The 22,703-nt window shown below is 40.2% G+C and overlaps 2 protein-coding genes across 3 annotated transcripts; both read right to left on the bottom strand.

Moving 5' to 3' along the window:
- Positions 1-61: 61 nt before the first annotated feature.
- LOC133979246 (carnitine O-acetyltransferase-like) lies at positions 62-11,506 on the bottom strand. Of its 2 annotated transcripts, none has more exons than XM_062417735.1 (15): positions 11,383-11,506; positions 9,075-9,344; positions 8,646-8,764; positions 8,053-8,106; positions 7,791-7,956; positions 7,453-7,627; positions 7,119-7,297; positions 6,967-7,032; positions 1,862-1,896; positions 1,653-1,772; positions 1,400-1,522; positions 1,175-1,310; positions 1,020-1,082; positions 788-925; positions 62-678 (listed from the first exon to the last, which is right to left on the bottom strand). In XM_062417735.1, the coding sequence occupies exons 1-15, from the start codon at positions 11,407-11,409 to the stop codon at positions 463-465; spliced, it is 1,887 nt and encodes a 628-aa protein (XP_062273719.1). In that variant the 5' UTR covers positions 11,410-11,506; the 3' UTR covers positions 62-462. The 2 variants fall into 2 exon arrangements, with proteins under 2 accessions (XP_062273719.1, XP_062273720.1); XM_062417736.1 differs by lacking the exon at positions 11,383-11,506 and adding an exon at positions 9,450-10,088.
- Positions 11,507-12,337: 831 nt separating this feature from the next.
- Positions 12,338-13,311, bottom strand: LOC133979581 (immediate early response gene 5-like protein). Its single transcript, XM_062418127.1, has one exon. It carries the CDS (start codon positions 13,268-13,270, stop codon positions 12,392-12,394), a length of 879 nt encoding a protein of 292 aa, XP_062274111.1. The 5' UTR covers positions 13,271-13,311; the 3' UTR covers positions 12,338-12,391.
- Between the last annotated feature and the right edge of the window lie 9,392 nt (positions 13,312-22,703).

The raw sequence follows: 22,703 nt of genomic DNA, 5'->3' as shown, positions 1-22,703 counted from the left end.
AGACTTTGTTTTCATACGTGTATGTACTAATTATGTTGACCTGAAATCAATAATATACACATTAAAGAACTCAAAATCTTTAAATCAAGAATGACATCATTCTGTACACTGCACAATGAGCAAGGGTATAAACAAACAAACAAACAAAACATACAATTAGCAAATCATGTTCATGTAGTGTTTTTAAATATATATATATATATATATATATATATAGCACAATATATTAAAATATAGAATTTCCATCAGAGAATTGTTTTTCATCTCAAAGGCAGTGCATTCACAGTCAAACGTTTCACTCCTTAGAACCTTTCCATAACAGGTTTTCCCTCATCTCTAACACAGTCAGTACATGTGCATCTATGCCAACATGGCACTCTGCCACAACGCCGGCACTAGTTTGGTTCCAGCTCCCATACAGGCCAGAGGGACACAAACACCATACCAGGCTGCTGTGTGGGATCACTGCTTGGCTGTAGCTGTGTCTTCCAGGAGAGCTCTCATGCCCAACAGAGCATCCTCTACAGCTTGGGCAAACTTGGCAGCGTGAGTCTCCTCACAGCTGTTAAAGGCCGTGATGGCGATGTTGATGTGCTCATCCATGGGATTGTAACACACCCCATAGCCATCTGGCACCATTGGACCAAAGCACATCACACAGTCTGTCTTGGAGCCAACCTGGACACAGAGACGGGAGATGACGGCAAATACGCGAACATAGAAATATGATGGAAAATAATAATTTGCTTTGTAATGATAGACTGTTGATTTTACTATATAAATATACCTGGCTGGTTAAGAGATTATAATGGTGAGCCACAGCAAAAGAGGTGTCCATGAATATCTCAGGCAAAGAGGTCAGGTCTTCAATACCCTGCATCCTCAGCCCGAGAAGGTGTCTGTCTATGGCTTGTCCATGAATGGTCTAAAAAAAAGAAAGCTGCATGTGTCAAACTGAAATGAATCAGATGATGTAAGAAAAAAACCAGACTGATATGTTGATGAACACCAGTCCTCACATTGTACGCGTTGTCCTGATGTGTCTGAACAGCTTTCTGCAGTAGTTCCAGCCTCTCTGTGTTCTGTTGGTAACATTAACTGATCAGTAAGACAGCTTACATGTCATATATACATTACATACATTCACTTTCAACTTGTAGTGGTTTAACAGTACCTGTTTAGCTGGGTCTTGCATTGCCTGGACGAAATTTAAAGAGTCTGCAGTGGTTGCACGGATTGCATCTGTACGCCCATATTTGAACATTCTTAATGATGCACTCTCACAGGTCGGGCAGCAAATATTATACATCCTACGATGTGAAAACAGTGTACAGTGAATGAAATTGCACTCAATGGCTATGTGCATCATCATTTTGGACTACAAAAAGGGATTTCTTACTTGAAGTAGGCGAGTTGAAAAGCCATTTGCACAAAGGCATCTGGACTCAGCTTGTGTTGCTTTGGCACATTTTTTCCAAAATGAGAAAACATGAGCACATGCACGTCCAAGTCATGTACCATTCTAGTGAAACAAAGAAAGGAGTGAGTTACTTAAAATGTCTGAAATCAACACAGAGACAACAGTAATAATAATAATAATAATAATAATGATAATAATGATAATAAAAACACACAAAATACACCCGACATACATGTTCATATTTTGTTTGGCTTTCTCAATGTCTCTTTTGACCTCAGGTGTAATGTTAAAACGAAGTTTCTGAGGCATGGGCAGGGGAATCATGGGGGAGCGGACTATTTCAATCCTTTGCCTGTTGAGAAAAATGTTAAAAACGTAGTCAACTCCAGTTCATTTAAAAAATGGAGAAAACACTCATCTTAAAGTGGAAATGAAACTTACATGCATTTAACAACATAATCGATGAGAAACACAATTAGTCCGTGAGCCAGGGCCTCAAAATATGGAAACCGTTACCGAAAAAGTGGCAAAGGCTACCATACCTTTTCTGAAAGCCTGGAATCTCAGCTTTTCAATGATGTATGATGGCCATCTGACAAGAGTAGCTGTTTTGAGTTATCACACATAATGTAAACTAAGGTTGAGAAAAATAATGCGTATAAATCAAGCAGAACACTGACAGCTGAAAATCTATATTGGACATATTGGAATATTTTATTTTGTTATGTTTGGTATCATTTTAAAGGGGAGACTCTGGGCTTTCATTTAAATCCTTTTGTGAACATTTTGGATAAGTACAGCCAACCCTGGAGCTCTTCAAACTTTTAATCACACACATTTTCCTGCCATTTCCGCCTAAGTCATCTTTTGTCTTTTAATCCTGTGGCACCAGGGAGCATCAGAGAAACAAAATCCAAACACTGAAATACTGGCATGACCCTAAAGATTCAGAAAATGTATCATTTACCCATATTATCTGATTTGGAGGGGGTGATTTTCAGTGTTATATCAGACATGGCGTTTTCAAAGACAGAAACATGTAGTGTACTATTACCCCTATGCTAATTTGTTGAAGTCTGAGGTAAATATTTTTTAGAGAAAGTTGTTATTCAGCATTTTAAGCATTTTTAGATAGTTCAAAAGGTCCTTAATACATATCCACCAAATATAATTTATATCAGGTCCCCAATTTCATGGAATTTACATTAAAAAATGAATGCCTTGTTCTCGGGCGACTCTGGTAAATAAGAAAACTTTTATACATAACCACAAAACTTTCCCAGTTTATCACATAAATTAAGACAAGTATTGCTTGTATAGCAGGTTTTCTCAAAAGTAATGGCTAAATATACAAATGAGGCTTCATTTACTAAAATAGGCGCTAATTTGGAGAAATGTTCAAACTTGACATGTATATATTGGATGAGGTCACCTTAAAAGTTATCATTGCGGTTTAAGCAGTTTAAACATATAATAATAGCCAGTCAGAAATAAAATGTATAAATAATGAGCTTGTAATGTATAAATAAAAACAAAAAGTGAATAAAAACAGAATGCAACGATGGCAGAAAATGTTTTCGATTATTTTTTTTGGAACATCCCATAGGGTCAATGGTATAGCAGTGCAGCCTCGGATGTTCGGTCCTGAACTGCCTAGACCAGCTTGTGATGTGCCCAACAGCACTGTCTCTGTATCTTTGCCAGCTCTGCCAGTGTATGCTGTGGGAACTAGGTGTGGTCCTCCAACTAGATCCTATGTTGAGGTCAAGACAGATATCTGTGCTGATGCTTTGAAGAAGAACTTCTTATGGTTGGTATGCAGACTGCACTCTGCCACAAATCAAAGTGTCCCTAGCTGGACAGGTTACAACATCTTAGCAGCAAACTCTGTTAATGTTATTCCCAGTGTTGTCAGCTATCTGCCAACCATCAATGCCCCGGCCACCCAGATGGCAACTGTTCATGAGATTCTCCTTCAAAGTAAAAACATCATGACTTCCTTACACATCAGCAACATGTCAGTTGCCTTTGATCAGGCTCTCTACTGTAAAGTTATAGAAATTCTGTGGGCACATAGAGACAGGTTTCCCAACATTGTGCCAAGACTTGGAGTCTTTCACACTATCTGTATGTTATTGGGTGTGATTGGGAAGCGCTTCCAGGCTGCAGGCCTAAGGGACATATGCATTGAATCTGGAGCTGTGGCTGAGGGATCTGTCAGTGGTGTTTTGGATGGCCATAAGTACAATAGATCTCTGAGATTCCACAAAATCATGTATGAAGCCCTCCTGAGGCTAGTCTGGAATCAGTTTCCCCAGTGGCTCACAGAGAACCATCCTGATGCCCACGATCTCCGATCTCTAGATATCCGGCCCCTAGTCTTGAGTGTCTTTTCTGAGGGTATATCATCAACCACTGTAGAAGAATCACTTGACCGTACAGTTTTCAGAAAGGTCCATCAGTACTTCTGTGAATTCATGCAGCATCTCAGGTCTCAGCAAGGTCCACTGGCCCGCTTCTGGATGTCATATTTTGACATGGTGGAGGTTGTACTAAACCTTGTGAGGGCATCACGTGAAGGAAACTGGGCATTGCACATGGCTAGCATTCGATCAATCATCCCCTGGACCTTTGCCTATGATAATCTGAATTATGCAAGGTCACTCACTGCTTACTACTCAGAGATGAGCAGCATTGAACATGAGAAACCAGGTCTGTACATGTTTCTCTGTGAAGGTGGCTTTTCGGCCCAGCTGAGTGCAACAAACACATTTGCAGGGTTCCGATTGACCAGACCCTAGAGGAAACTGTCAATCGGGACACTCAGACAGCTGGAGGCACAAAAGGGTTCAGCTTGAACCCAGCAGCTGTCTCAAGATATTACCTTACTGCTGAGTACAAAAGCACTTACCTGTCTATATTGAAAAGCTCCCTGGGACCCCAACAAAGTGACTGTTCTCACAAGGACCTTGGGCAAAGCAGAATTGCCAAAGATGAAGAACACATTACAAGCACTGTGGATCTGTTGGATTCTAGTTGGATAAATCCATTTGCAGGTGGTGAGTCCCTTGTTTCTCTGTCTACTGGAAGTACAGCACCAGCAGATGTTGCTGAAGACCTTCTGAAAGCACACACCATTGGCGAGAATGCCTACAGAACCTTCTCTGCTGAGCGTGTTGAGAGTAATCTTCCTGCAAAGCAGTTCCATGCACCACTCTCCAAGAAGAAACTGAAAACATTCTCCTCAATGCAGGGAAAAGCAAAGATATGCAAAACTGGGAATAAAGAAGTTATCCTCAAAGCTGATAATCGAATATTTGCCCACATGGTACTGATTGCACAGAGTAGACAGCTCAACCTGAAGGAAGTGTTATCTCATCCCCTTGGACCACTTCCGTGGGCTCTTGCTTGTGAGGAAGACTTGCAAATCCTCACTTGCCAAGCAACTGCTCAAGTTCCCATGTGTTGCTGAATCATTGCCATTAAATTCAAGCTGCGTAATAGATGGCATGGTACTTGTTCAGAAGCTGAACGGTGATGGCAAGACATTTGCTGATATTGCAGACTATGTCTTGTCCACTGTGCTAGCTGAAGCAAGTCACAGCACCCGTGTTGACATTGTTTTTGATGTATATAATGAGGCTTCTATCAAACACATGGAGAGAGTGGCCAGAGGTGCAGACTCAGGCACAGAGGTCAGACAGATCACTGCAGGGCACAGAGTTCAGCAATGGAAGAAGTTCCTACAAAGCAACAACAACAAAACAAATCTTGCTACCTTCTTGCTCAAAGAGTGGGGCAAAGAACAGTCTAGAACAAGAATCTGTGAAAAGGTTCTGTACACTACAACCAAAGATCAGTGTTACAAGCTGACCCAACAGGGAGTGCACAAGGTAGCAGACCTGTCGTCCACTCAGGAAGAGGCTGACACCCGTATGCTACTCCATGCTTGCCATGCTTCAAGGACTGGTCACAAATCTGTCATCCTTGTGTCTGATGACACTGATGTCTTGGTGATAAGCCTGGCTACCAGTGATGCACTCACATGTGACCTGTTCCTGAAGTCAGGGACAAAGAATCGCACTAGTTACGTAAACATCTCACAACTCGCTCGTGGTCTGGGTTCACAGTTGTGTCAGGCTTTGCCTGGTTTACACGCATACACAGGCTGCGACACTGTAAGTGCATTTGCAGGTCGTGGTAAAGTGTCAGCCCTAAAACTTCTTCAGAAGAATGAAAACTTCTGTTCAGAAGGTTGGGGCAGACTCGACAATGACACCTTAGTTGTATGCAGTCTTACAGGAGTTCACATGTCAAATGTACAGCTCCAAGTCCAGAATCACCAACATCAATGAAATGAGGTATGCACTTTTTTGTGCAAAGAAAGGTGTAGAATCCTGGCAGTTACCTCCATGCTCAGATTCTCTCAGGAAGCACTGTCTCAGAGCTAACTATCAAGGTGCTATCTGGAGAAGATGCCTCGAGAACAACCCTGAAGTTCCTTCCCCAGTTGAGCATGGGTGGTCTAGAGTGGACCAAGATGGTGACTTGCAGCTCTCCATAGACTGGTTCAATGTCTCCATTGGTCCACAAGCAGTACTTGAGTTTCTGTCCTGCTCATGCAAGAGGGACTGTGTCACTCCATCATGTCAGTGTGTTGCCAAAAACTTGCCCTGCACTGACCTATGCCATGCAAGACAGTGCAAAAACCAGAAGGATGACTTTGCTGATGAGAAACAATCCTATTCCTCTGATGAGGATTCCGAAGAGGAGTTTGATTAGTGTCGTGGCCTTGAATGATGCAATCTGTACGAAAATGTCATAAAATGTCATTGACCATGCCTAAAAGTCATGACCTTGACCTTTTACAGTAATGGCAATGTCATAATTGGGTTTACCACACCTTAAAACATAGGAATCCATGTCTCATTTGTTATTTGTTATACCGTTTTTTAGATTTTCAGCTATGTCAGTGTTCTGCTTAATTTATAGGCATTATTTTCTCAAACGCCATGTCTGATATAACACTGAAAATCACCCCCTCCAAATCAGATAATATGGGTAAATGATACATTTTCTGAATCTTTAGGGTCATGCCAGTATTTCAGTGTTTGGATTTTGTTTCTCTGATGCTCCCTGGTGCCACAGGATTAAAAGACAAAAGATGACTTAGGCGGAAATGGCAGGAAAATGTGTGTGATTAAAAGTTTGAAGAGCTCCAGGGTTGGCTGTACTTATCCAAAATGTTCACAAAAGGATTTAAATGAAAGCCCAGAGTCTCCCCTTTAAAATGATACCAAACATAACAAAATAAAATATTCCAATATGTCCAATATAGATTTTCAGCTGTCAGTGTTCTGCTTGATTTATACGCATTATTTTTCTCAACCTTAGTTTACATTATGTGTGATAACTCAAAACAGCTACTCTTGTCAGATGGCCATCATACATCATTGAAAAGCTGAGATTCCAGGCTTTCAGAAAAGGTATGGTAGCCTTTGCCACTTTTTCGGTAACGACCAACCCCTCTGGCTCACGGACTAAATGGGTGGTCCCTCAGCAGGCGCATGTTCATACACCAGTCCACATGTACCGTCTTCACCGACAATGAACTGAGGAAGATTTATAAATTATATGCAAATCCTCAACCATAACCACAGTCTTATTTTAAGTGTAAAGTTGTTTGGCTCAAACTTGCTTGTATTGTCTTGTCAAACCAGCGGTTGCCGCTGTTCCATCGAGCCCCTCCTCCATGCAGCATCTGGGCAGCCACACGGCTCTGGTACAGATTATCTGACACTCTTGGCATTGGAGCATCCAAACACACAGTGAAGATGCTTTTCTGGATGGCACGGACAGACTCTTTATTCGTCTTATCTGAGTACACAAAAAATGCAAAATGAACTGTTTATCAAGGCCTTTACTATGATTTTTGATACTGATATGTTATTTTGAATTAGAGAATAAATCTATTTGATACTAAGGGGTTCTAGATGACCTCTCAGCTCCATTTTTGTGTCTCCTCTCCTCACCCTTGATCAAATTGTTATAGGCTTTTCCCCAGGTGTTGCGGTGCTGTGATGTTAGGATGCCGATAGGCTCCTTGTTGGTCTGCAACGAAGAGTTCCAGATCTTCTCCAGCTGCATGTAAATCTGATCCACTGTCAGTGGGCTGCCATCACTGTTATACACATCCAAGACAAAGAACTGGGAGGGAGGAACCAGGCAGGATCAATTAGCATGAGTCCAGTGTTTTTTTTCTCACCATTGAACCAATAATAACATTTTAAAAATGAATTTCTGTTCAATTATTTAGCTGAGATATTGAGAAGTACTATAAGGAGAAGAATAGCAGTGCCATCTAGAGTACCTGGAAGTTGTGAACCACAGTGATGTGGTTGGGTGGTGTTTTTCCTATGGAGTGATTAACAACAGTATCTCTCTTTGGTCCAGGGATACGACAGGAGGACAGGATCTGGTAATACTGGTCCATACACAGCGGCTTCTTACTCAAATACTCTATGGGCAGGGTCTCACTGTGACACAGTTTTATAAATGAATTGTGAATCATGATCATCACAAGCTTCATGTTATAAGAGTATGATATTTGGTTTATTCTTAGTCAGACTCACGTGTCAATCATTTTTTTAAACTCCAAAACTCCTGCGATTAGTTTGGCAGCAAACCTGCAGAAGAGACATTGCTGTGTTACTGACAAACATGATGATTCTCCGCTTTACTGATGTTACTGGGTGCATATGGAGAGTGCACAGACAAAAAAGAAGCAAATGTCGTCCCACAATACCTATAAGTCTACAGGCTGACACTCTTTCTCCATGGGGCCACCATGTTCACTGCGTATCCAATGGGTCACAGTAGTCAAAAACAGCTGAGTAATTCTATGAGCAGCCAGAGTGCTTTAAATAGCCAGCATGCACAGGGAAGCCTGTGTAAAGGTCGGCTAGAAACTCCAGCTTCATATGAGCTTGTTTATACTGTACTTCAACGGAAAGTAAATCACTTTTGCAGACAACCTTAATTAATGTGCCTATTAAATGACAATAAATGTTTAGTAGACACTGGAGGGAACATAACAATACAGGTATTTTAAAGCATACATTAGAAGTACTGACTCAACTTTTTTATGACTGTACGAATGTGCTTCAGAGGAACAGCTTAGTGGTAAATAGTGGCTGTTTCTAGATGTGGGTCCTGGTTTTCTCACCTCATTTGTCCTTGGCGATCTTGGAAGTGCATGCGGGGCAGGACAACCCCGGGGCTGGTGTAGACTGCCACCGGCATACGGCAGTCTAGATAGGCTGTTTGCATCCACCATTCTGATAGCTACATAAACACAGCAGCACACAGTAGTAACGAGATATCTGCACTGCAAACAAATACACGACTAAATACACTGAAAGATCCAGCCTACTTTCTGAAATTAACATGAAGTCACCATGCAAATATTTATATTATTTCTATAACTATGAGTTTGAATTCATACTTAAGTTGAGCTTGAAGTGTGAGAAAGGTACTCTAATAACTTCCTCCACTGGCATAAATTGAAACCTTCCCTGGTGCATTTAACTATGAAGGATCTTGATTCATTATACTGAGTTATACACATAAAAGCTAAATAAAACCAAATATCTACCCAGTTTTCTGTCTTTCGGGCCCGTCGATCCAGGCTTTTCTGCAGTCTTTCCCCCACACCTCCCTTGAGGAACTCCTCCACCAGCTGCCGGGTGTGTTCCAGCTCCTCTTCGCTGACGATAGGCTCCAGCGTGGCCAGGTAGCGCTCAAATGTCTGCTTCAAGGGTGGCACAGGCAGCTTAGGTAAACCCTCCTGGTGAACGATGGACCTCTCTGGGATCTGTGTTACTGGTCTGAGCAGGCGACATGGCTTCACCATGCCCGGCCGCAGCTGGAAAACATGTCAGTCAGATAAGAACATAGGCTATGTGATATTCAGCACTACCACTGAATATCACATACGTAAATTATCAACAAAAGGAAGCTTAACTCTTACAGCGCAATGATATCTGACTAGTTGAACCAGATTAACTGGACCACAGAGCTGAATGATGCCGCCTCACAAATCCAGGTGTCAACATGTTGTTAAATATTAAGTGCGTGCAAAAGAAGCCTTGGGGAGTAAATGATGCAAATGGTGAAAAATGGGATTGAGTAAGAAGTGGATTTAGTATTGAATTACTTCAAAAGGCAGTAAATTAACTTGGTCAGTGAAATTGACACCAAAACAACTAAACGAAGCAGTCGTACTATTTGTTTTTGTCCACTGGTGCAACCTGTGCCAGCTTATAAATAGATAGGTTGACACAGTTGAACCTTTGGAATGGTAGCTAAAACTAACAGACATGAAAACAAGAAATCTATCTGCAGTGTGGTTATCAATTTTAAAGACTCAATCTGATATGATGGATTTCAAAACAAATTTGATGAAAGTCTAATCAAATTTTAGATGATTATTTATTATATATATAAGTCTGCAGCAGCAGGAAAATGCATATATTCTGCAGCACTGATGTAAGTCGTTCACACTATTGGTCATTGAAGTTTAATTCATGTTAAGCAAGCGTGAATGCAATAGGGAACTCTGCATAGATGTTTTAGAAGTATAACTGTTACAGAATGATCAACCAAAGAGGGCTTTAAAGTGAAATAAACTACTAGCGCTATGCTGTTTCCAGGTCCTATTCATAGCATAACCCTCATCCTACAAACATATTAACCCTCGTCCTACAGGCTCAGGAGGTAGACCGCGTCATCCACTAATTGGTCGATTGGCAGTTCAATCTCTGGCTCCTCCAGTCCACACGTCATGTCAAGTGGGCAAGACACTGAATCCCAAATTGTTTGAGTGTGTATGTGTGTGTGAATGAATAGTCTCCTCCTGATACACAGGTTGGCGCCTTGCGTGGCAGCATCTGCCATCAGTGTATCAATATGTGTGTGTGAATGGGTGAATGTGGCTTGTAATGTAAAAGTATTTGAGTGGTTGGAAGAGTGGGGAGGTGCTATATAAATGCAGTCCATTTACCATTTACCAACACATTTATTAAATATACAAGGTTAGCCCCTTTTGGATCAGAGAATAAGAAGAATAACCATGATATCTAAATGTTAACTAATTTCCTCTCAAAAATTAGTTATCTTACTAATGTCATTTGAAAAAAACAAACAGATTATTATTTAATTAAATCATATTTGTTTAATACAAATTGCAACTTTTATCAAAAATATAGCTTATCTTTTAACAGAGCCTTTAAAATGACTGACAGATTGTCAGATTGAGCTCCCCTCACCGCCCCCCACCACACCTGGATAGTGTGTGATACTTTAAATTAGGTGCCATGGCAAACATGAACTTAATTAATAGTTCCATCTATTAAAACTGCATAGGTAGGTGTTTTTGACTGGGGTCCCCAACGACCCCAATACATTGGTATTTAAAAAAAAGAAGCTCTAATTAAAACAGAAATCAATGATATGTTGTCATTTGGAATCTGACCGATAAAGCCATTAAAGTTGGCATGACAGAATAAAGCACCTGTGACATATGAGTGAAAGTAACACTCTGGGGTCTGCAGGTGCCCCTGTCAGCAGGACTGAGGTTAAGCTAACGTCAACATTATGCTATCGGCTAAAGCTAGCTAACGCGATGCAAACTAGCACACGGAGAAGTTGCCTAAACGCTGAAAATGCACGGTCCGCCCTGGTAAATAACCTGCCACACATTATGCCAGTCTACAACGTTAAAGCAGGAGTTACATTTTAACTTAATATTGTCACATTGTTGTTGTCCTGCAGCGCCCCACCCCCTTCAGACACAGCCTGACCCGACGCACTAAAACCAAATGTGGCGTTATTGCGACTGTTATTACGCACTTAAAAACACAATGAGATTTTTACAAAATACAATAAAAAAGAAACACACTCACCACGGTTCTGACAAAAACCCTCAACATGTTGTCAGATAGACGCGCATAAGTCTTTACAGATGGGAAAGCTTCGGGCAGTCATGTCTCAAGGACAAGCACTCTGTCTATTCTCAGCTGCCCGCCCCCCCTCGGACCCACCGAGACAAGACAACTGCGAGCTCTGAACTCCTGTTTGAACAAGTGGAGTTTGGTTCTGTACATGCATGCATACCATTTCACCAGTATTTCACAACAACCTTGCAGATATGAAGGCTGCCTCCTATAATTATCCTATTTATTTAATTAGCTAGGGAGAAATGGATTCCAGTGATTCATAACAACTATTAATAACTGGGTTATATTTTAGTTTTAGTTAAAGCAGAGTCATAAATTAAGCCTAGACAATATGGTATTCCTATCTTAAAATTATAGTCTACCTATGGGGAAAAAATAAGACAAGGTCATTATAGACCTTATATGTAAATGTAGGCTACATACTCACTGTTGCACACTTCACAGTAGGCTATAGTGATATAGCCTAAGTCACCAGGAGAGATTCAGTTTAAAATCAATACATCAGTGATGTTTAATTATGTCAGTTTTATTGATAAATGAAAGCAGACCCTGATATAAATAATACATTTTTACAAAATAACATTCTGTGTTGATCTGGTGCATGAGGCTGTACAGATCTGAACGGGCCACATGATGGAGCTCGTCCAACATCTTTCCAGAGAAACAGCTTCAACTTATTTCTGAAGGAAATACAAACCAAAGACAGACTCCAGCAGCCCAAATGAATCACCAGAAAACAAGGTCTAAATAACAATTAATTCATATTGTGTGAAGAAATGATATCAATTGGCACTACACATGTGAATGTGCAAATGTGAAGTGGACATGATTTCTCTATATAATCACATTTCATCAACATGTTTCAATAACAGAGCATAGAGAGAACTGCAGTCGTGTCGATGTTTATTTGAAAGCAATAAAATAAAATGATACAAAGAAAAAACAGTCATACAAATCAAAATGCTTCGATTGCTCTGGTCCAACCGCTGCCTGTTAACAGTGTATGTTTTAAACAAATTGTTTGAACGGCGAATATTTGCTCAAGGTCCGTCTGCTGCCAACCCACAAACTCAGACAGTCCACCTGAACCCAGCACCGAGATCAGGTTGGAGATGTTTGTGGTGTCCAACTGGTCCGAGTCTGAGTGTGAATCATCATCAGTCCTCATCCTTTTACATGGCACTGGCCCAAAGTCTGGTAAATAAAACTCTGGATCAACAATATGATAACTTGTGTCCATCTTTCGCTTTTTAGTGTAGCACTGCGCGCCCTGCGGCTGTTTTGGCTGCGCGCAACAGTCTGAGTGGAAGTATCCATTCGTGACAGTAGTCACAACATGCGTGTCCAAGTCCAGGACAGTCTTTTGGTTGGCTTGTGTGTTTGGGATAGGTAACTCCCAGGAGGATTTGTCTGCACAACTCCAACAGGCTGCCGAAACCATGAGCTCAGAGTCACTTGGAGAAACCATTGCGCAGGCAGATGCGTCTTGGTGCGCCAGCTCTGCAGGCTGGCCGTTGGGCTGGTGCGCTCCGCAGTGCCAAGTGTCCGACTCAACCCCAGTAAAGTTGCAGTAGAAGTCATCGGCCAACTCCGTAAAGCTCCCAGTCAATTCAAGGTATTCTTGCTTTTCACGGACTGCAGCTACATCCTCATACTGATGCGTCCTCTGCGTTTGCGACAAGTTTTTGCTCATATAAAACTGCCTGGCGTTTCTCAGAACGTACGTTACCAGTAAGTTCTTGTGGAGCTTGATGCCTCCTCTCTGCGTCCTGGAGCTTTGGATTTTCCTCAAAGAAATGGAGATCAGATTCTGTGCGTCAAATGCACACTCCATCCTCAACCGGGCCACCCTTTCTTGCCTTTCAGTCTCTCAAATCGTTTGTTTCCTAACTGAAGAAATATGTATGTCTTTAGTTGAGATTCCTACTTGATTCGTGTAGACTGTGTTCATAGCGCTCCATGTCTTCCCAGTAAGGGCATGGATTTGCAACACTCATCTTTCCTTGCCACGCCCTCACATAGACATTGTCCAATGGGAGGGAGGCGGTGCTCCTGTTATACGCAAATATCACTACTAGCCTCATTCAGAATGCACGTAGGAGCGGGCATGCTGCATTTCACCAAATGTGTTCTGGGCTTTTTAAATCTCAGTGCGGACAAAAATCACCAGACTTTACTGCCCATGTAGAATAGAACAGAATAGAATATAGTGGAGGGCAATAGAATATAATGGATAGAATGAAGACTGGTCAAGAAGAATAGAATGGATCAGAACATAGTGGAGAGGACGAAAGGAAAGACAGAATATAATATAATAGGAAGCAATAGAATAGAACAGAAGAACAAGGTTTAAAATAGAATAGAACAGAGTATAATAGATATAATAGATTAGAACTGAATGTAGTGGAGGCTGCTATATAATAGAATGAAACAGAACTGAACAGCATAGTAGAGAGAAACAGAATATCAAACTTACCAATGGAGCTACAAGTAAATTCAAATTTAACTTCAAACAGCTTTCCAGAGTGATGAATGAAAGACATGTTGTAAATGACGGCAAGCCAAAGTAAAATAAGTCAGCACCACACTGTAAAACTAGACAGAAAAAAAGCAGAATATAAGTAATGGAGAATAAACAAGTAAATGGGGTGAAAACCAGACAACTTTGGCTCGTGCATTTGAAAATGTCAACATTTTCCACTTTCCTCAGATCCTTTGGATGGCTGTTCCATGAAGCACACAGCGTCTGAGGCTTCTCGGCGCTGGTGCTTCTCTCCAAGAGGCATACACCCTAACCCTAACCCCCAAGTTACACAGAAGGGAAGAGAAAGAAAGGAGATCTGTGCTACAGAATGTGTTCTAATGTGCTACACTTTACTTTAAGTATAACTACAATATATACTGTACTAACTAACATATATTTCCTCAAAAGCCAATTTAGTATGCTCATATGCACATACCGCACACAGACATACAGTAAATTATGAATGTTCTGTCTGAACCTGACAATGATGTCATTAGAACTGCCTCTGATAATAGAAATATTGTCACGAGGTAAAAGCTCTTTGTAGAGAGATTATCTGTCATCCGTGCCGCACATCTGTTTGTGTGTATACACACAGATGGCTGACATCATACTGAACACCTGGATATGACTTTGATTTCCTGCCAAATAGGTGAATCAGGAGGACAGCCAGTATTATGGTTATCATGCTCTGATAATGGTGTAAATTGGAGCCTGACATGTGTGCACACTCAGGAATTTAGTTTTAATGGCAAAGAGCAGATTGATATGTTTTATGGTACAAAATGATATGGCATAGCATTGTAGCATATGGCATGGTTCAGTACTTTGTAGTATAGTATTGTACAACCTAGCACTAATGAATAACTTAGCTCAGTTTTATAAAGTATGTTTAATGATATTAATTAAGGAATATGCTGAACTTCTGGTGTAAAATGTGTCCAAAGTGTTAAAAGAAACATGTACAGAAAAGTAGATGGCAAGTAAATGTAATGGTAACTTGGCTCCATGCTGTTATAGTATTCCCATATTTCAATCACTTGATCTGAGTAATAATGAAATAAAGATTCTTGATTGTTAGCACTGCCTTAATGCAAACAGCATCAAGTGTAGAGGTTGGGTAGAGGGTATAGTGTTGTAACGTCTGATGCTGGTTAGTGTAGTTTAGTGCAAAGGTCACTAATAGGCGGGCCGCAGTCCGGATCCGGACTGAGACTCCATCCTATCCGGACCCGGGCCTGTAACTGATGAAATATTGAGGATTGTTACATTTTGTCCAAGCATTTCCATTTTAACAGGCACAGTTTATCCAGCTATTACGGTAAAAGTGGAGTGGAAACTCACAGATTATTGTGCATAGACTTGCAGTGAGATACACACGGAGAAAAGAGGAGAGACAGAGAGGTGGCAGATAAGAGCTATTTCACATGGCATGCTCAAAAGCGGACAATGAAAATAGGGCTTTTAATCCAGAATGGACAGAAAGCTAAATGTTAATCCTTCCAGAGACCAGCTCAAGACCTGTATTTCTCATATGTTCTGAGACAGTGGCCATTATTAAAAGCAGCAATGGTAATGCCACTATGAGACAAAGCATAACACTTTTTAACAAATATGCCCACTCAAATCAGCAGTGAGTTACTGAAAAATAACAAAGACATTATGATGTTCCGGACCTTCACTTGAGGACATTTTCACAAATAGGACCTAAGTGAATTTTAATTGAATACCCCTGGTTTAGTGTATATTACAGTATATTGTATACTGTAGTATTATAGAGTGAAAGTGACATTTAGCACAAAACTACATATTTTGAAACATCTTTCAGTGTTTTTTCTAATAATGATAAATGTCATTGTAATTCTTGTAACAATACATTTAAAAAAAATTCAATAGGGGGTTACATGCCACCTTTAGAGCAAAAAGGATGTAAGTCCCCCCTGTAAAAGCAGTACATTCTTTTAAATCTCTTCTTAAGACTGATCATATGGCTTTCTCTTAACAGCTGGTATTTGTTACTAGTTCAATTTTTTACATGGGATCTTGGGAATTGTTTTTATTATTTGCTATTTGTCATTTGTATTTATTGCATTGCACTTTATAACCTTGTTTTGTTATTGTAATATGCTTAATAACATTGTTTATGAAAGGTGCTATACAAAAAACATTATTATTGTTCAGTTTTGCATATTATGTTTTGAATTAAGTGATGCATTAGGGCTATCAGACTAAAGAGCAACACTAGGGGAAAAAGTAAGGGGAATGTGCAAAAATGTCACAATGAAAAAAAAGCAAAAGCAAAAGCAAAAACAACAATAACATCAACAACCGTAGAGTAGATTATATTGAGCATCCCTGGAGAGAAACTACAACCTACAACCTTCAGTCTGAGAAGAATGAAAGAACCAAAGGTCAGACAGAAAGTCAAATGAGTCAGTTCTGAAGATGTTGCTATACTTGCACTCACGCATGTTAACTTGAGGAATATGACAGTGAAAGCTTTACTGGTGAAATGTAAGAAGACATATGATATTAATAGAGATATTATGGGTATTCATTTGGCCAGTCTTTTATTACTATTGAAAAAGAACAACTCTCTGTTTGAAACTAAATATCAGTTGAAGAGAAACCAGATTGTTATTTAAAGGTTACATTTTATTGAAAATTGCTCTATGTTAAGATGATAAATACAGTCAATACATAATAATCATCATTATTTAGTAAACAGAAACAAGCTGACTGGGATTTTTAAACCAGTAGGGAAGATAGTAGGCATAGTATGTATACATAGTGCATCACCAACAACAACCAGCAGATGACTTTTAGAGCACAGCTGTACACAGGAAGACCCTGTCAATCATCAGTGACAACACACATCCCCTCCACCCGGAGTTTGAGTTGCTCCCCTCAGGGTGACGCTAGAATACCCCTGGCAAAGAAAAAGATCTACAAGGGTTCTTTCATCCCTAATGCAATTAATGTGGTTATCCAACTACAGTTAACTCAAATACGGGAGTGCAGGCTGTGCACCATGGGTATGAATGCACTGATTTGGTACAATTGAGAGATCTTTGTTCTGTTAATGTGATGTTTTCATCATGCTGACATGTTCGTGTATATATTTTAATGGGTGAGACCAAGGACAATTTTCTTCTATTCTATTCTATTCTATTCTATTCTATTCTATTCTATGCTATTCTATTCTATGACTATTCCCTGAGCCTAATAGTGTGCAAACCTATTAACTGCAAAAATGACAATAAAATGACATTTTCAGATAACTGTTATCCTTTATCTTTTAACTCATTGAACATTAAATATTCATGAAACTAAAAAAGCAAAAACAAATTAATATTCATCTTAACAACATACATGTAGCCTGATGGTTACTCTGTGATGAAAATAGATGCTATGAATGTTCATTTATATACCATTTAATAATAATTAAATTAAATTAATAATTTAATATAAGGTAAGTATCAAGTAGGATGTTGTGTATACAATGTGAAGTTTGCACTTTAAAACTGAGATGAAATAACTACTGTTATTATTATTATTATTATTATTATTATGCAACTTTTATTTGCCAATGATTTGTTTCTTTAGTTTTTTCTCCATACTGCTACATTCCAATCCCATTACTATTGACACTTAAAACCCTTGAAACTCAAATTATGACTGTGACTGCAACTTGGATTTTCATTTTCGTCATTTTTTTAGGTATTTAGAATAGTACAGTATAGTATAGTATAGTATAGTATAGCATAGTTCTTTTAGTGTTGTACTGTAAAGTGTTGTACTAGTAGTAATCCAATTTAACAGTTCTGTAATAACTTGTGAAAGTTACAATTCTGCATTGTTGAGGACACTTTATGAAAGAGGTGTTCGTTCATGTGCATATAGTGGTTTATGAGGCTGCTATATTGGATTGTGTTATATTGTAAGGTGTTTCTGATATGTTCACTGCTCCATATATCTAAACAAGGTGAAACAAAATGTAGAAACCTCTTCTAATATCCTGCCTTGCAGTTTTAACAGAACTGAGTTAACACACAAACAACTAAAACTTCACAAATCCTTAAAATCTAAGTGGTGTAAGTTCAGTGTTTATTTTAGCTGGTATATTTGGGCTGTGTTTTTAATGGTGAGAAACATGGTATGGAAGTCATCTCTATCTGAATTTGGCTGAACAACACATTGTTTTAGGCCAACCCTACTGAAAGTTACAATGGAATTATTGCAGTATTTTTTTTAGGGGAAAAGAAAGAGAACTAAGAAACTAAGCTCTCTAGTGAAAGACTTAGGATATTTACACATATTGTTTAAGAAGAGAACACTCTTGCACATACAGAACCAGTCAAAAGTTTGGACACACCTTTCCATTCACTTGAAGAAGAAAGTGTGTCCAAACTTTCGACTGGTACTGTATAATATATACAATTAATAAAGAGAGCGCTAACAGATTAAAGCTTAAAATTTCATAGTTTGAAATATTAGCAGGTATCATTTTGCAAAACAAAATTTGAAATGTTCTTATACTTACCTGAACCACGGACCTCATTTCCTGCTGAAACTGAAACTGAAACTCCTGTGGCCAGAATTCTTTCAATTTTGTTGTAGAGATTTTGGGGCAACAAAGTGAACAAGCTGAAATAAAGCAGAAGTCATAAAACTCCAATGGTGGAAATACTTTTCATTTGTTTGTTTGAAATCAGAAACATATCTTTTCAACTCAAACAAAAACAATAAAACAGTTTGATATTTCACTGTTAAATGATTAATTAGCTATGTAATATGAGCTGAAAACAATCAGTAATGGAAGATGCTAATTTGATAATTCAACTCATTCTAATCTGACCTTTTTTTCATACATAAACTATGTTTCTAAACATCCTCAGTATTTTTCGTCAGTCAATTCAAGACCCTTTGTGTTAATAAATTACTTTAAGTGCAACATTTACTGCCAGAAACCCTGTACAAGGGATTCAACCCCGCCCATAACCCGCTCCTTCCTAATTGCACTTGTGCTGCTTTGCTTATTAAAAAATATCTTGTTTTTGAGTTGGTGGACAAGTCCTTAAAGAAAAGAATCTCAGTTAAACAAAGAGAATTCAGTCTTTCCATAGAGTGTCCGCTTAAATACAGAGCTGAGATATGCAGCTCCGTAGAAGATGCACACAATTACTTCAGAGGCGGGGTGCTTTATTTACATATGCAATATGCATAAGCAAGGTTACTGTGAGGGTGAAATAACCGCGAGATAGAAGGAGAGAAAGAAGGAGGGGTTTTGGTATGTGTGTGTGTGTGTCTGTGATGTGTGTGCGTATGTGTTTGTGTGTGTGGAGAGAGGGTGCGTGGGGTATGTGGAAGAGGAGCGGGGGGTGGGGGGGTGCAGAAAATTGGTGTTATCAATATTTAACCAACCCTTCCAGCATATTTATGGCAGACAATAGAGCAGACATGCAGCTGTCTCATGTGAGTGGAAGTGTATTTATTACAGACTGAAATCGAGGCTGTAAATAGTTGTTCATTGATATATCCCTGCTACACTTGCATGGAATTGGGGATGAGCCCACCACTTGGTACACCGCTCCAATAGCTGATTCTTGTTAAAACAAACTATTAACATACTGTATCTACTAATTGTTCCTCACAACCCTGAGTGCATCACACATATTCATTAAAGAGCTATTTCTACATATGGCAAGCAGATGTATGTAATTCAATCAGTTACAAAAGGGGGGAAAAAGAGCCCGAAAAACTATGGAAAGAGGGAGAAGAAATAAAATGTCTGGAGTTTTTTTTGTTTTCTTCACAGACCCATGGCCTCTCAGAAAATGTTTCCATGTGTTGTGTCTGAGCACACTGAGAGCAAAGAAGGAAAACATTCTCTCCTCCAAACCACATGCAACAGATTCTTTCTGAAGCCAAATAAATCAACACTGTGTTTCAGATCATGTGACACTTTTTGTGCTTTGTGTTATTCCCAACATATCCTGTTTCAACCCCCCCCCCCATACTCCAACGCTCTCTCACACACGCGCACAAACACGGCACACACACGTACGCAAGACAACACATGCACATTCAGAGTTTCCATTTCCTGTGCGTAAGATCACCTGTACAGACAGAATGGCGTGCTCCAGTGCGACATGCTCAGGCAGGAAAACAGGAAAGGGAGTTCAAGGGTGTCCAACATGAAATACTCACAGAGTTAGGGGAAACCCAGAGCTCGTGGCAGTGCTCCAGTTTTTCTGAAGACAGTAAGTAAAGTTTCACTCGTGCACTTTTTTTCCTCTTTTTGCTTGAGCACTGCCATCATGTGCTCTACTTTTGCTTGTGCAAAAATTGTTTCAGAAATGTTAAACATCTGTCTGCAGTGCATACGTTTTCAGTACAGGTTAATGGGATCATACAGCATGCATACAGTATACTTTTGGAACACATGTTGCCTTTTTAAAGTAACATTTGAAACGTTGTGACATTATTGGTGCAACTTTCATGAATGTATATAGTATATTTAGCTAGCAGCTGGTTAGCTTAGCAAATTATTAAGACTGGAAGATAGAGGGAAACAGCCACCTACCAGCTAAAACTGGCTAATTTACATGCTATATCTTACACTATTTGTTTGATCCATACACAATTTTAAATCTTGAGTGAATGAAATGAATGTGTATTTTTCAAAAAGTGTAACTACTCCTTTAAGCGTTCCATATTTCTCAGCTATTACTGACATACTCTTCTCTATCCATCCTCTTTTCCCTTTAATCTCATCCACAGGTTTTACTTTGCATTTGCTATTGTTACCATGTAGTTCCTGCTATATGTGACATGCCATACTGATCAATGGCCCTGTTCTCTGTGGGGTAACACAGTATTCTCCTGTGCATCTGACAGCCATCCCCAGCCCATTTACTGTCAAATGGGCTCCACTCTCTTTGCCTGAGCTCAGATGCAGATTTATGCCAGAGCAATGCCGGTTCTTGCATATTAGATGAAAGCCTTGTTTGCATATACCCGCTCTCTCTCTCTCCCCCCTCCCCTCCTCCTCCTCCCCTCTTTCTCTCTTTTCCTTTTTTCTGAGGCGTCACTTTAATATGTATGCAAATGGGCTGCGCTCCACGGGCAGATATGTGTGGAGTCCTGTCCTGCAGTCAGGAGGTGTAGGAGAGATTGTGTTTGTATTTATGAGGCATGGGCCCTGCCGCTCTTGGGAGAAAAACGCTGCGAGTAGTGTGATGGAGGCTCTGCAGTGCAGGCAGAATGCAGATATGCCAATAACAGAGGTCATGGTTGTCACTAATGATAAGAGAAGACAATTAGACAATAGCATAGCTGTAATGTAACCCCCCTTACACCCTGCATATGCACACACACAAACAAACACACAACAAGCCCTCATACCCTTGCTCTGGCATGAAGAGCGGAGCAAGCCAACGAGCTGAGGAGGAGACGCTTCTTCTGGAATGTTCTATTTATTGCGGCGGCTCCTCTCCTCAGCTCTCGACTCGGATGGGGAGTCCTGGGTGATTGGTGTGGGTAAAAGACCAATCTATTGATCCTGCGCATCCCTCAGGGGGTGAGGATCACTGTCAGGGGCTGAGGCAGAGGAGACAAGGTCAGGTCACTTATGAGAGAGGCACCCTTAACCCATTTCATCAGTCTGATGCTTCCCAGACAGGCCTCAAAAGCCTGTGATCAATAATGTCCCTGGAACAGCAGAAACAGAAATAAATGAACAACATATAGTACCAGTCAAAAGTTTGGACACACTTTCTTAATCAAGTGAATGGGAAGGTGTGTCCAAACTTTGACTGGTGCTATACGTCGCTCGTTCTCCTATGCCGTGGCTAGAACGATCTTTATTTTAGCATGTGTGCTGGAAAATTTACTGCTACATGTATGTGTTACGAAATCACAGGAAAGATCTAGTTTCAAATAAAAGGAATTAATTTCAGATGTGTATTGTAAAGTTATAGGAAAAACCTTACTTACAAACCTTACAAATAACAATGAATGTTGAGTATTATGTTCAAAATATAATTATATCTTGGCTTGGTGCCAATCAGTGATCTACTAAGGCAACACACACACGCACACACACACACACACACACACATCCCCTTCCTCCATCATGAATAAACCATACTGTGTCTATGAGTCATATACCACCCCCACATCCCTCTAACCCACTCCCCCTATTCAGCGCTGCTAGAGTAAAAACGCTAATTAACGTGATGGCTAGCTCCAGCTCCTGTCAGCAGCTTGTGGGGGCCTCTCAACCAGCCAGGCTCCACTGGTCTCTGGTTTTAGCAGCTCTCTCCCCAGCCGCCATCTCTGGAGAACCGGGGCCCCTCATTCATATTCAGCCCCAGTCACAGGCACCTGGAAGCAGCCAGCACCACCACCTCCACCACCACCTCCACCACCACCTCGCAACCCCCATAGTGTCTATCACCAGCCCCCCAGTTGAGCCCACCTCCTGTCAATGCTGGATCCCCCCACTGCTGGTAATAATTTAAAAAAAAGAAGAATAAAAAAGAAAGACACCCACAACACCCACCCATTTACCCCACCCATCCACACACTCACACACACAATTATTTTTTTCAAACTACAACCCAATTGGAATACAAGCCCAAGCTGACTCCATTTAGGAGATGTGAACGCTAGAAACTCCATCTAGGAGATGACACAACCCAACGGATGGGTTGAATCACCCAACGGTAGAGAGAGAGGG

Source organism: Scomber scombrus, chromosome 4, assembly GCF_963691925.1.
Source record: "Scomber scombrus chromosome 4, fScoSco1.1, whole genome shotgun sequence".
In the NCBI taxonomy this organism is placed as follows: Eukaryota; Metazoa; Chordata; class Actinopteri; order Scombriformes; family Scombridae; genus Scomber; species Scomber scombrus.
Note: the sequence above shows the minus strand (reverse complement) of the source record. Positions and strands in the feature narration are given on the sequence as shown.